Source organism: Brienomyrus brachyistius, chromosome 5 (genome assembly GCF_023856365.1).
Source record: "Brienomyrus brachyistius isolate T26 chromosome 5, BBRACH_0.4, whole genome shotgun sequence".
Taxonomy (NCBI): Eukaryota; Metazoa; Chordata; class Actinopteri; order Osteoglossiformes; family Mormyridae; genus Brienomyrus; species Brienomyrus brachyistius.
The window spans coordinates 134133-148489 of NC_064537.1; the positions used below are offsets into that span (position 1 = coordinate 134133).

The window sequence follows — 14357 nt, forward strand, 5'->3', positions numbered from 1 at the left end:
TTGAAAGTTTTGCTCAAGGTTTCTCATCTTCTGTACTTATTCTTTATCTTGCTAATTAACCCTTATGCACATGGGACTTTCAGGAAACACTAACATACCCCTGGTCATTAATGACCCCGTATATATGTTCACACTACACGACTTATCTTGTAATTGAGACTCTTGAAGTCATTGTGGTTTACACACTACATGACTGATCAGTGACGGGGAGGAATCATTCCACCAGGAGGAATCGTTTCACCACATAGTCAGAGTGTCGATTTGCCAGCACCAGTTGATCACGAGTTTGCATCCAGTCTTTTTTTGATGAACTCCAAAAATTGTCGACAAGCAGAAAATCAGTAGTGGAGGAGAATTAATAGGAATGTTTTGTATTGTCTGTTGGACCACTCCATCCATTACGATGATCACATGAAGGCTCATAACTGATGCCAGGTTCTTCAAAAAGCTACTGCTGTTTCTGGAGGATTCCTCCTCTTCATTTCCCACTGCTTTACTCTGACTGTGGACCCCATTATAGGTGAGGCACACTATGTAGTTGTTTTTTTTTTACATAAGCACTAAACCACTGAAGTTGATCATTAAAGGTGTTTTTTTGTACATTATCTTCCTCTTTTTGGTTGTTGATTTGTTTCCCGTCAAACAACTGAAATGAGAATAACCAGACTAGGGGACAGCATGGTGGTGCAGTGGTTAGCACTGTTGCCTCACACCTCTGGGACCCAGGTTTGAGTCTCTGCCTGGGTTGCATGTGTGTGGAGTTTGCATGTTCTCCCCATGTTGTTGTGGGGTTTCCTCCGGGTACTCCGGTTTCCCCCACAGTCCAAAAACATGCTGAGGCTAATTGGAGTTACTAAATTGTCCGTAGGTGTGCGTGTGAGAGTGAATGGTGTGTGAGTGTGCCCTGCAATGGGCTGGCCCCCCATCCTGGGTTGTTCCCTGCCTCGTGCCCATTGCTTCCGGGATAGGCTCCGGACCCCCCACGACCCAATAGGATAAGCGGTTTGGAAAATGGATGGATGGATTTATCATAATATATACATAATTCAAATTAATCACAACATTATATTTCTTTTAAAAAGTGTTTGATTTACTAATTTTCTTTATATATGTCAGTCAAGAATAGCTTACACACCACAGGAAAATATTGTATAAATACTGAGATATGATAAAACCTTAAGATCACCATAGGATTTCCGTAATCACTATTTCAAAACAAAATCTAACTGGATGCATTTCCATTTTCCAGTCATTTTGGAGTCATTTTATAAAATGATTCCTCTTTGTGAGCACAGTCTAAGACATGACATCTGAGCAAAAATGAATGATTTTACTTTTGACTTTTCTTAGTACATTTTTGTTCACTGGAAATAGCCACAAATATGCAATTAAAAAGATGCAGGAAAGTGTATCAGTGCAGTTTTGGTTTGATGAGAAAATACCTTTTTTCTCTCAAATGTAAAGCTTTTTTTTATTAATTTCATTTTATTCATTCAGATTCATTTATTTTTTCCCACAGATAACCTTACACTTGAATTCTGATCACAGATGTTTCTAGGAATAACTTTACAGCATATAAAATATCAAATTAAAAAGTAACGTCGCATGAGAAAAAAATTCTCCATCGTCTACTAAGTTCAAGTCACCACTTCCAATATGCACTGGTGAGGTGTTGCATCATTACTGATTGGCAGGCCAATGAGAGGAGATGGCCTTTCCTCCGGCATGCCTCACCATATGAAGGCATTTCCTTAAACAAACTGGGTGAACATAGCTCTTTGAGAACCAAAAAGCTCTCGATAGAGGAACCAAATTGAAGCTCAACAACCGTTCCATTTTCCAGCATGCATCTCTTGATTTGCCCACTTGTGTCCCATTAACACAAGTGAATAAAATAGGGTTTAGCACCATTGTTGAGAAACAATCTCAAATACATAAAAATTCCTAACATTAGCACGTGAAAATTGTTTTGAAAACCACATGACTGAGGTTACAGTACTGTTAAGTTTGAGATGAGCAGTAGAAAGCTGCAAAAAAATGTTACTTTGTCGCCCTCTAACTTCCAGCAGGGTGGCAGACTTTGTACCAGTTTAACAGCTTGTTCAATCAAAGACATGGTAGCCAGTATGGGTACGTTGAAAATAAAAGAACCCAAACAAATGCCATTACCTGAGGTATTTTGGTGAAGGGCTTGAGATAGCTTGGAACACTCTCATATCATTTTGGATCGGCACTTTGAGAGAACATTTTACCATGAGGGAAGCAGGTGGCACATGTCTTTAGCAGTGGAAATGAATTAGAGTGGTTTCTTTGAGGATGCTAGCCACCGAAGCAGACGGGGCTCACTTGGAAACCAAACTTCTGGTTGCTGTTTCCAAAGTCCGTGATGAACACATCAACAACTGGCAGCATGTCAGGACTTGGAGAGTGAAATTCCAGCACGGTCTGTTCCTGTCCCTTTCGAGTCTGTGGAGGCATCAGCACATTCTTATCAGGACACTTATATTGCACCAAATTGCATGGCTGCACTAACATATTTTGCACAATAAAACAAAATCAGAATAATTTACAACTTGTACACAGTACTGACTACAGTCAAAAAGAATGGCATTTACAAATAAAGTATTTCTAAATAGAACTCTAGTTTCTATTACTTAGACCAGCGTTTCCCAGTGCAGTCCTTGGGCACCCCAGACAGTCCACATTTGTGGCGAGACCTGGGTGAGAGCGAACATGTGCACTGCCTGGTGCTCCGAGGACTGGGTTGGGAAATGCTGATCTAGAGAATATTAATGTCTTGTCTACAAACATCTGATATTCTGTCAGGCCAAATGTTCTCGTAGAATATTGCATATAGCATATTTTACCTCTTTATACAGAATATTTTAATTTTATTTTAAAAATTTCTTAGTATATGTTTTAGTAGCGATTGTTTCAGGTGATGCATGGGAAATTTTGAATGACAATAAAAGCATTCTATTGTATTCTAATAATAGTAAAACATTTTATTTATAGTGCTTTTCAAGGTCTCAAAGACGCTGACATAGATTAAGGTAAACATAAGAAAGAACTTCTGTGATTGTGAGAGGCACTGCTTCGCTGGATGGGTTTGACTATCCAATAAACTACTAAATAGGACATTTTTGAACCACTGCTCTTCAATTTCACATGGAAATGGAAATGTGATGATGCGTCAGCATTAAAAATATATGTTATATGATTTGAATGTTTCTTTTCATTGGTAAAAAACTGTTTCATCAGCTGTCTTAATGGAACTCACTCTCTCCTACAGTGTGTGTGTCTTTGTAAAGTACACATTTTTCTAAAAACTCCAGCCAGGTTCTTCCCCGTTTTTCCATTAATGAGGGGCTCCTTCCTAGTTTTATGGCACTTCAGTCCTCTTCTAGGAGCCTGATGCAAACTGCCCTAGCAGTGCACTTCACACCTGCACTTAATGTTTCTCATTCTTTTTGTAGGTCACTTGATGTCATCCTCTGATTTATGAGGCACTGTTGGTTCTGAGCTGACGATCATCTCTGGCATCAGAAAGTTGCTTCTGCTAGTTTTTTGCTGTTCCTAGTGTCTCCTGCTTTACATTGTTCATTTGTGCTACGGTCTTAGAAATCTTGAGCCTGGAAGCTCAGTGTAGCCTTCTGCCAGCAAAACTAGAATTAAACCAGGATTTAACAAAGATTCTTTTAAAAAATATGGAGTGGTATTTAAATTTTTTCCGGAGTTGTACGTGAGGCATACAGGATGTAGATCTGTGTGTCACGTGCAGCACCATCGCACACATGCAAAGACAAGTAATTAGAGGCAACAATGGTTATTTTTCCTATTATGATTTGTGGCTCATCAACCATCTTAGGCAGTCATGAGTAATTCTGATGGAATTGTGTTGGATTGGCCCTGGCTATTGAATGACCTACATTACGAAATTATGTTGTTTCTGTCTAACTAAGTACCGTCATGGACTTGTCATGGTCTCGCCACGCCAGCTCTCTGTCTAAGGCCCATCAGCATCTGTTCCATCTGAGGCGCTTAAGAGATTTCCACCGGCCTCAGAGGGTGCTAAGGAATTTTTACTCCTGCACCACTGAAAGTATCCTGATGGGAAACATCTCCACCTAGTTTGGGAACAGCACAAGGCAGGACAGACCCGCTCTCCAGAGAGTGACATGATCAACCGCGCGCATCATTAAGACCGAGCTCATTGACCTGCAGTGTCTACATCAAACGGTGCCAAAGCCAGGAAGATCATGGAAGAGCCCAGCCACCCCAACAATGGACTCTTCTCACTGATGAGGTCAGGGAAGCCATTTAGTTCCCTAAAGGCCAACACTGAGAGAATGAGGAGAAGCTTCTTTCCTCAAGCTATTCGGTGTCTGAACCAGGATAATACCTAGGATGTGAGAGAGTGACAGTGATGGAGTGACATCATCAACCCTTCACTCTTTTCACCCCCCCCCCCCAATGCATAACACTGTGGGCTATATTTATTATATATTATATTATTATGCACTCCACACTTAGGATTCTATGCCATCCCATCGTAAACTCCATGTTCCATGTTATTCTAGAGTGCAATATATGTACGTAGCAGATATATATTTTGCACATCCCTGTATATAATATAGGTAGTAATATATCTAATCTCTTTCATGTCTTTATTACATAGTTTTAAAAATGTTTTTATCTACATTTCCTTGGTGCAGTTGCAATAAGCATTTCACTGCAGGTTGTACTACGTATGATGATGCATGTGACAAATAAAATTTGAATTTGATTTGACTTAACACTTGTATTATTGGCATAAAGATCATACCATCAGGAACTGATGTCCCAATTCATTATTCCTCAAGTTATGGCTGGAATTAACTGGCTCTCAACACAGTGTATGAAGTTTCCCTAGTGTGGATGTACAGACAAACATTCAGTGTAATTTACAGCAGTGCCTGGCTTTCCTAATGTTGTCATTGCTATTGACTACACACACCACTACAGAATGAAGCTGCTTTTGTGAAAAGAAATTTGTTTACAGCACGTGAATAATTTGCATTGCTAACACAAGGTAATGAATGGGTGGAAATGTGCAAATGTTTCAACAATATGTGGGATTTGTAACAATGTATAGCACTGTTTATGCAAAATTTTATAAAGCTGATATTTTTTTATAAGAATATTGAGTTTTTGTATGAACATTTCCTCTTATGCGTGAATATTTTATTTCTTCAATGAGCCCCCAGGTCACTATAGAATTTTTTGCTATTCACATATATACCTAAAAGGAGCACAGCATTTAAATCGGGTTGAGCTCTGGACTGGGTCTATTCAATGACTGCAAGATGCCCAGGTCCCGTGGCCGTAAAACTAGCCCAAATCACCCCTGCACCACCGCACTTGACAGTTGGGATGAGCAGATTGTGCTGATATGCTGCGTCTGTTTTTGGCCAAACCTGGCGAGGTGCCTTATAGGCAGATACCTCCACTTTGGTCTTGCCTGTCCAAAGGACATTGTTCTAGCATTCTCAGTAGAACTTTGCAAACCTAAGCTGTGCTGCCTTCTGTTGCTTTTAGAGAGAAGAGGATTTCTTCTGGCATCCCTTCCAAACAACCTATACTTGTTCAGTTTTTTTCTAACTGTACTGTCACATACTTTAATATTTAACATGCTGATTGCTAATGGTCTTACAACCCTTCCCAGATTGTTGGGCAGCAGCAGTTTTTTCTCCTAAGATCATGGCTGATGTCATTCTTCCTTGCCACACCTGAATGGTGCAGACCAGCAAACTGCCAAAACCTCTGCTTTTATAATGGTGGTCACACTTGCTGATGATCAGTTAATCAAGTGCACTTGATTAGCAGCACCTGGCTGCTACTTACCCTCTTAATTCCTATGGAAGCAGTAAGGGCGTATTTACTTTATCTCACACTGCTTCTGCATTTTGGCTTAGGTTTTGTTAAATACATTATGACATGGTGTAATATGTCATGTTTTGTTGTTGATCTGAGGTTGTATTTTGATATTTTTGAGACCTGTTAAGGACCGGATGATTTGTTAAATTTGCCCTGATAGGTAAAAAAGGCTGCATTTTTCTTTTTCACTTGATTGTACCTGACGTTATACACATACACACACAGACAGTTTTTATTTAACAGTAATAAAAACCTGTTATTTTGACGTTGTGTGGCTCATTTTTAAGATCTGTAAATGCAATCGAAAACCGTAAATGCCAAAATGTAATATTTAAATGGTTTTGTTTTATAATATTGGCACAAATCTGTTTCCATGCATTCGCTTCTGTGCTCTGAGTGCCATCACACTCACCTGACACCCATCCTGCAGAGCTCTGATGAATGGTGTCTTGGCCTGTGACAGTTCCTCTTCATTGATGGCCTTGAAGCGAAGTGCATTGCGATGGCTGCGACTGACACTATCAAGCCAGCCAATTGAGTTTTGACAGTTGTATGTGAAGGTCTGTCTGGCAGTGGCACTTAGAAGCTTCAGGAAAGTCAGTTGGACCACATGCACTGGGTTCCCATCCATATCCACGTATGAGAACTGGGCAGGTCATAAAATGCTTAATCAAAGGACTGATTTGTGCCATCAAAATATTATATGGAAAGAAAATCTCTGTAATAGACATATGTACTTCAGAGTCCCTCACAACCATCAAGAAACATCTTAAGATCTATTTTTTCCAGCAACACCACGATTATCATTTCATCAAAGTTAAATAATCACTGAGCTTCACTAGTTCACAGAATGTGTTCAATTAAACAACTAGGGTACAAGCATGCTCTTTACCCTTTTGCCCTTCCGGAATTGGCTATACCAGCTCCCAGGTTTCTCTTTGTTCCATGCAGCCAGCTTAACCTAACAAAAACAATCAGATTTTTATGTCCTCTGCTGAATGCCAAGGATAGGAACGTATTAAAAAGACAGAACTACTTTCGTACTCACTGTTTGACTCTTCTTGTCAGGAAACAAACAAGTTTCCCCATCTGAAGTAAAGTTGCAGAACACTTTAAACGCATCCCGGTGACAGCCCTGATTGGGATCGATCCAGTACTCTCCTGATGACCGGAGACAAATCCTTTTACTCATATGAAGTTCATAGACAAGGGCAGTAATAAAGGCAGTAATTCAGCCTGAGAAAGGGTGTAGTCAGGTGTCTGTGATGCACACTGAAAAAGGTTGCAGTTCAATGTCTGTACTACACACTGAAGAAAGTTGTAGTCCAGTGTCTGTACTCTGTACTACGCAATGGAAAAGGTAGCAGGCAGTGTCTGTGCTCTATGTGCACTATACATCGAGAAAAGATACAGTCTAGTGTCTGTACTACACACTGAAAAAGGATGCAGTCCAGTGTCTGTACTCAGTACTACACACTGAGAAAGGATACAGTGAAGTTTCTGTACTCTGTGTGTACTACACACTGATAAAGGTAACAGTGAAGTGTCTGTACTCTGTATGTACTACATACTTATAAAGGTAAGAGTGAAGTGTTTGTACTCTGTGTACTACACACTGATAAAGGTAACAGTCTGTACTCTATGTGTACTACATACTAATAAAGGTAACAGTGAAGTGTCTGTACTCTGTGTGTACTATGCACTGATAAAGGTAACAGTGAAGTGTTTGTACTCTGTGTATTGTGCACTGATAAAGGTAACAGTGAAGTGTTTGTACTCTGTGTACTACACACTGATAAAGGTAACAGTGAAGTGTCTGTACTCTGTGTGTACTACATACTGATAAAGGTAACAGTGAAGTGTCTGTACTCTGTGTGTACTATACACTGAGAAAGGTAACAAATTAAGTGTATGTTCTCCGGCAGTACTACATGTGGTACATATGGTGATAATCTCCACACCGTCTTTGTAGCCTGGGTGACACATCAGCAGCTCCTTGCAGGTGCGGGCAGGGCTCTCGTATGTGCCCAGAGGTTTTCTAATGATCTCCACCTCAGTCTTCATGGAGCTGATAGAAGCAAACACCTCCTTCATGGTTTCATCTCCCTGGGGAGAATACTCTTCATCCTCTTCTAGGTACACATGAGCTCCATCCACTTCTGAGTGTCTCCTTCTTTTCCTCTGACCCTCCTCGATAGGGAATGGCATAAGGACTGAGGCAGAAGGTCCCTGGAAACAAAGGAGATGGCGTGACAAAAGTAAGAGGATTGTGGATAGAACTGATGCAGTGTGAGAGGCATGGGAGTGTAAAAAATATGAGCAGGTAATAGTGGGGAGACAGAAGGGTGAGTGAGATATGTGACACATGGAGGTAAGAGTGAGGGGTTAGAATGGATAGAGTGTGAAAGGGAGGAGAGTGAAATATGAGGCAGGAAGGTAAGTGTGAGGGGCTAGAATGGATACAATGTGAGAGAAAGGAGAGTGAGAAATGTGACACAGGGAGGTAAGAGTGAAGGGTTAGAATGGATAGAGTGTGAAAGGGAGGAGAGTGAAATATGAGGCAGGAAGGTAAGAGTGAGGGGTTAGAATGGATACAATGTGAGAGAAAGGAGAGAGAAATGTGACACATGGAGGTAAGAGTGAAGGGTTAGAATGGATAGAGTGTGAAAGGGAGGAGAGTGAAATATGAGGCAGGAAGGTAAGAGTGAGGGGTTAGAATGGATACAGTGTGAAAGGGAGGAGAGTGAAATATGAGGCAGGAAGGTAAGAGTGAGGGAATAGAATGGATACAATGTGAGAGAAAGGAGAGTGAGAAATGTGACACAGGAAGGCAAGAGTGAAGGGTTAGAATGGATAGAGTGTGAAAGGGAGGAGAGTGAAATATGAGGCAGGAAGGTAAGAGTGAGGGAATAGAATGGATACAATGTGAGAGAAAGGAGAGTGAGAAATGTGACACAGGGAGGCAAGAGTGAAGGGTTAGAATGGATAGAGTGTGAAAGGGAGGAGAGTGAAATATGAGGCAGGAAGGTAAGAGTGAGGGAATAGAATGGATACAATGTGAGAGAAAGGAGAGTGAGAAATGTGACACAGGGAGGTAAGAGTGAAGGGTTAGAATGGATAGAGTGTGAAAGGGAGGAGAGTGAAATATGAGGCAGGAAGGTAAGAGTGAGGGGTTAGAATGGATAGAGTGTGAAAGGGAGGAGAGTGAAATATGAGGCAGGAAGGTAAGAGTGAGGGGTTAGAATGGATAGAGTGTGAAAGCGAGGAGAGTGAAATATGAGGCAAGAAGGTAAGAGTGAAGGGCTAGAATGGATACAGTGTGAGAGAAAGGAGAGTGAGAAATGTGACGCAGGGAGGTAACAATGTGAGGGATTTTGAGGCAAAAGTATGTAATATTAGACTGTAATATTTGAAAAGACTTTTGGTTGTTAATACTCACAGGTGGTCCTGGGGGGCCAGCAGGGCCTGTATCTCCTCTTAGACCAATGGGGCCCTAATAAATAAACGTAACACATGTATGAATATATAAAGGCATGCATGAGTGCATATTTTATGTCGTACAGGGACAGAAGTCGCTCTAAAACCACATGTAAACATTACAATTGTGGATTCCTGCAATGGCTAGATTATGTGCCTCAGACATACGGGGTTTCCTGATGTCTATACTAAGGCATCACTTTGGACATCCCTTCAGCTGCCTGTCTGTCTGTGTTTTATAAGGGAGGCTGTATTTCATGTCTTGACAGCTGCCTTGTGGGCTGTCTATGGTGTACACCAGGCTTGTGCACTGCTGATTTTCCAGTCTTCCTTTACCTGTGAAGAAGGTGTGAAGCTTCTGTGGCCAATCAGAATCAGTAATTATTACACTAACTACCTGGAAGAATTGAAAACAAGCCCTGGATCTGGAATCGAGGGCCAGATTTGAAGAGCCCTGGTATACACTCAGTAATTTTCCATCAGATCCAATTCTAATTCTTCTGTTGTAGCAACTCTTGAAAATCTAGACTTAATATATGTAGTGTCTTGTGTATATTGGAAAGTGTAATATTTAAATTTTGTTACAAATAGGAAAGGGCATATTCCTAAGGGTAAAACACATAATAAGCAATAGACTACAATTTGAGTGCATGGATGTATAACTGGGTAGACTATAATGTCAGATGTAGAAAATATCAAGAGAATGAATCTTTTACCTGAGTAAAGACCTATATTATTGGCAGAGAGAGGGCAGCTAGGGACAGTTCCGGTTATAAACAAAGACACGAGATGGGGGGGCACCCTAGAGACCACACAATATAAATGTGTTTTCATCTGTTTCTAGATTGAAACTTACCTGGCTGCCTTTGGACCCTTTCTGGCCCACAGCTCCCTAAGACAAAGACATTATCTCATTCCAACAAGGACACAGACAGAAACTTCATTCTTCTCTTTCTTAGACAAACCTTTTATCTAAAAAATAGGTTTTCTGAATAATACTAAACTTAGCAAATGATACAGCTATATATTTAAGAACTACAATGGAAACCGCTTATAGTGATCATGGTTATACTGATCAACCATTTATATGGATCAAAATGCTTTGGAAAGAATAATTCCTGTACAAATACTGTTTAAACGATTCGCTTATAGTAGTCCACTTATAGTGCTCATTTTGGGTCTTTTTAATGCATAACAACATATGGAAACTACAATAAGCTACATTTTATGTACAGTACTGTAGTGTATTATAACGTATATAAATTATACATAGTTCCGTAATTTAATTAATGTAGTTTAATTAATGCAGTACTGTAGTTTGAAAAGCATTTTAAAAAAGCTGTATTGTATTTTAAAAAAGTCAATAAAATTCAGTAAATAACCATGTTGTGTCATGCCCTGCTCGTCGGCTCCTCATGTGTGCCACGCCCCCTGATTACCCACGTGTGCTTCCCCGATTGTACCCAGCTGTGTCTAGTTACTTTGATCAGTCCTGTGTATTTAAGTCCTGGTCTTGCTTGTCTCCCCTGTCCGTCATTGTGGCATGGTGATGTGCATTCCTGTCTGGTGTTCCCTGGTCCCTGATCTCCGGATTAAACTCGTTGTTTGCCCTGACTTTCGCCTGTCTCGCCTGCTCCTTGCACGCCTGCCCACACGATCGCCGCTCAGCACGCCCGCGATCGTGGCATGTTGTGCATTATATTACCTTATACTCATGTAAATAAATATACAAATGTCAATTAGGTGGTAATCTGCCTGAGACATAAAGAAAAAGAAAAAAAATAGTCATAATGATCATCTGCTTACAGTGATAAATTTCACCCAGAGAGACATGACTGCTATATGCGGTTTCTACTGTATTTTATACTGTGTGCTTAGTTCTAAGAGGAGGCCTGTGATACATCATAACTATACAATTGCCATTAAAAATCAGCAGTTACAGTAACAGTAGTATCAATAGTAGTATTTTTAGCCAAACGGCCATGCACTGAATATGAGAGAACCCACAGAAAGGCCTGGGACTCCAGGGGGGCCAGCAGCACCAGAAGAACCAACGAAACCCTAAGAAGACAAAAAGCGTTAATATGTATGTGTCTATGTCACTGTCTGTTTAAAAAACAGAGTATTAATGTGGCTGTCTGTGTCATGTGTGACTATGCATGTAAAAAAACAGAGTATTATTGTGGATGTATCTGTCACTGTGTCTGTATAAAAACAGCATTAAAGTGGATGTGTTTGTGTCATGTCGTACTGTGTCTGCATAAAAACACTAAGTATTAATGTGCATGTGTCTGTGACTGCATGTATAAAAAACAGAATATTAATGTGCATGTCTGTGCTTTGTCACTGAGTCTGCACTTCTGAGTGTGTGCGTATGCATACATGTACTCACCACATCACCCTTGGGTCCTTGGGACCCCTGGTTTCCAGGTAATCCTCTGTCACCCTTCTCTCCTATCTCCCCTGGAGGTCCAATGAGACCAATCAAGCCAGCGTGACCCTGAGCAGCAAAGGAATAACATACCCATTTGAGTAATAAAGAATGTTTAAGGGGAAGTGGGAACTTCCTACCTGTGAATATGAAGGCCATAGAGGCCAAAAAAGACTATTCAAGTGTAAGGAGGCACATTGTATATCCTGTAAGAGCACACAGAATGAGTAAAGCATTTACAGAGAGCTATACAGCTCATGTACAATGTCTACACATGCTTCAAAATTCACTCACTCCAACTCTGAAATCTGTTGCATTAGATTGTTTTTTGCCTTTTTGCATATGGTAACCAATAACATTCATGCAAATATCAAAAGCCTTATACTTTTAATAATCAATCAATGAAATAGTGGAGAGCTCAGGATAAGTGTAAATTCCCTGAATAACAGCCACTGTTAATAAGCCCACATAATTAATTGCAATCCATAGGTCGCAAGACACAAATTAACCTTTAGCTGTGTATGTAATGACTGTGATTAGTCCAGAATAAAGGCACCTCCTCTGAAAATAAACAGCAGTCTGTGATGTCTGCTCATACTATGTTTTTTAACGTCGGAAATTAAGACATATGTGGTGATAACAGAGCATGGCACATCACACAAAGAACACCACCCCCGCCATCAAGCACACTTTTTGAGGGCAGTTTCTTTTCATTCGATGACTTGTGAGGATACTGGGAACAATTATTCACATCTTAGTGGTAACATAACAGTTCTGTGGCTATAAAACTAAAAGTTAAACATTCTTCAGGGCACTGTGACATGACTGCAGCTGGCTAATAGGGTTTGTTAGTTAAGGTTGGAAATGTATAGTTTTGTTTTGATGTGCCCTCTCCTGCATGTCCTACTACTGTTCCACTGTTCATCCTGCCATCAGAAGCAGCACCAGCACCTGCCAGCCATCACCTGCCAGCCATCACCTGCCTGCCCGCTTCTCTGAGACTCAAATCTTAAAATTAGGACAGTGTGAATTGGAACTTTGCTATCTTGCTCATTTTACTTCCTCTGCTAGCACCTGGAGAATGGGCTCCCCCTTTGAGTCTGGTTCCTCCCAAGGTTTCTTCATTCTAGGGAGTTTTTCTGTGCCACTGTCCCCTCTGGATTGCTCACTGGGGGATTTGGGCACGGATAATGTAAAGCACTTTGAGACAATGTAATGTTGAGAAAATGCGCTAAACAAATTTTGAATTGAATTGAATCCTTACGTTGTTCTTTCTTATTTCATTCATGGACACATGAACATCCATATGACCACACCCATTCTCCAAACTATTTTACTGTATGTTTATCTTTACCATGTTTAGTCATCCATAGTTACTGAATGTTTACTATGTTGTGTCTCAATAAATGTCCTTTTACTGAAGCAAGCGGTTCTTTGTTGGCATTCAGATACAATTTGACGTCATTACTATCAAGAATCTTCTACCCTTTAGAACTGGTTGAATCATCCATATTGCTACTTTCATTAAGCCTAGTGAAAGTAAGAATACCGTGATTTAATATTTTTAAACATCCAAAATTTTGTAATTTTAATAAGAATTTAAATTCGTAAATCTAGGGACATTTTATGAGACTGATCCAACATAATTTACACATATCATCTACACAGGGCTGCACCGTGGTCAAAATGCCAAGAAATGCACAGAGATACACAGAGGCTGTTTCACACTAGAAGAGAGAAGCATAAAGAGGCCATGTTTCAGACCCCACCTTGTCTCCTTTTCTGCCGGGATCTCCTTTCAAACCCAGCAATCCCAATGGACCCTGTGGGTAAGTAGAGTGTAAAGGAAATCAGAAATTATTGTCAAAGCTGCACTCCGCACAACAGTATGGCGGAATTAGTGCAAAGACATTACTATACCAGCAGTCTTATTTTAAACGTGAGCTAAGATTAACTACTGTGTGGTAACATGAGGCTAATAACAGCAATGTTGCCAGTGTTGGCTGCACTACCTTAACGGTTAGGGTTAGGGTTAACCCTAACCCTACCTTAACAGTCAGCTCCTTTTGGAAAAGGTTCATTCTTTGCCATCATGGGTGGCATTTAGTTGAGTCAGACTGATGGCAAACTAATGAAAGAATGACAGGAATACCATAGGTCCTGGAGGTCCAGTCTGTCCAGGGGGTCCGTTTAAACCTTGTTCTCCCTGTGGGTAGTTAGATTACGGTTTAGCTTTGGTGTTGTCCACATTTCAGGTGGTGTTTTCAAAAAAGAATAGATATTTCAAAGCATTTATAATCTTAAAATAAAGCTCAAATACCAACTACTATGAAATATCTGCAGTAATTCTACTGGATATTCACTTGATGATTCCAAGGTTGACTTACAGCAGGGCCTGGAATCCCACGCAGTCCCTGGGTACCTGGCTTGCCTGGGTGCCCTTGTGGGCCCATTGGCCCAGTTTTTCCAATAAGTCCCTCAGGGCCTGGAGCCCCCTAGAGAAAAGTAAGGGTAGTACAGTGAAAGACATCTC

General features: G+C 40.6%; 1 protein-coding gene across 1 annotated transcript in view; it reads right to left on the reverse strand.

Annotated features, from left to right (window-relative positions):
• Positions 1-1120: 1120 nt before the first annotated feature.
• The window catches only part of LOC125741713 (collagen alpha-1(XI) chain-like), a 72157-nt gene continuing 58920 nt past the window's right edge, over positions 1121-14357 (reverse strand). The window contains exons 55-66 of the mRNA XM_049012959.1: positions 14212-14319; positions 13977-14030; positions 13594-13647; positions 11786-11893; positions 11401-11454; positions 10250-10285; positions 9356-9409; positions 7878-8145; positions 6965-7077; positions 6809-6877; positions 6329-6562; positions 1121-2466 (exon numbers count right to left, since the gene is read on the reverse strand). Coding sequence (XP_048868916.1) covers positions 2320-2466; positions 6329-6562; positions 6809-6877; positions 6965-7077; positions 7878-8145; positions 9356-9409; positions 10250-10285; positions 11401-11454; positions 11786-11893; positions 13594-13647; positions 13977-14030; positions 14212-14319 — 1299 coding nt within the window. The 3' untranslated portion in view covers positions 1121-2319. The remainder of the gene's footprint in view (positions 2467-6328; positions 6563-6808; positions 6878-6964; positions 7078-7877; positions 8146-9355; positions 9410-10249; positions 10286-11400; positions 11455-11785; positions 11894-13593; positions 13648-13976; positions 14031-14211; positions 14320-14357) is intronic.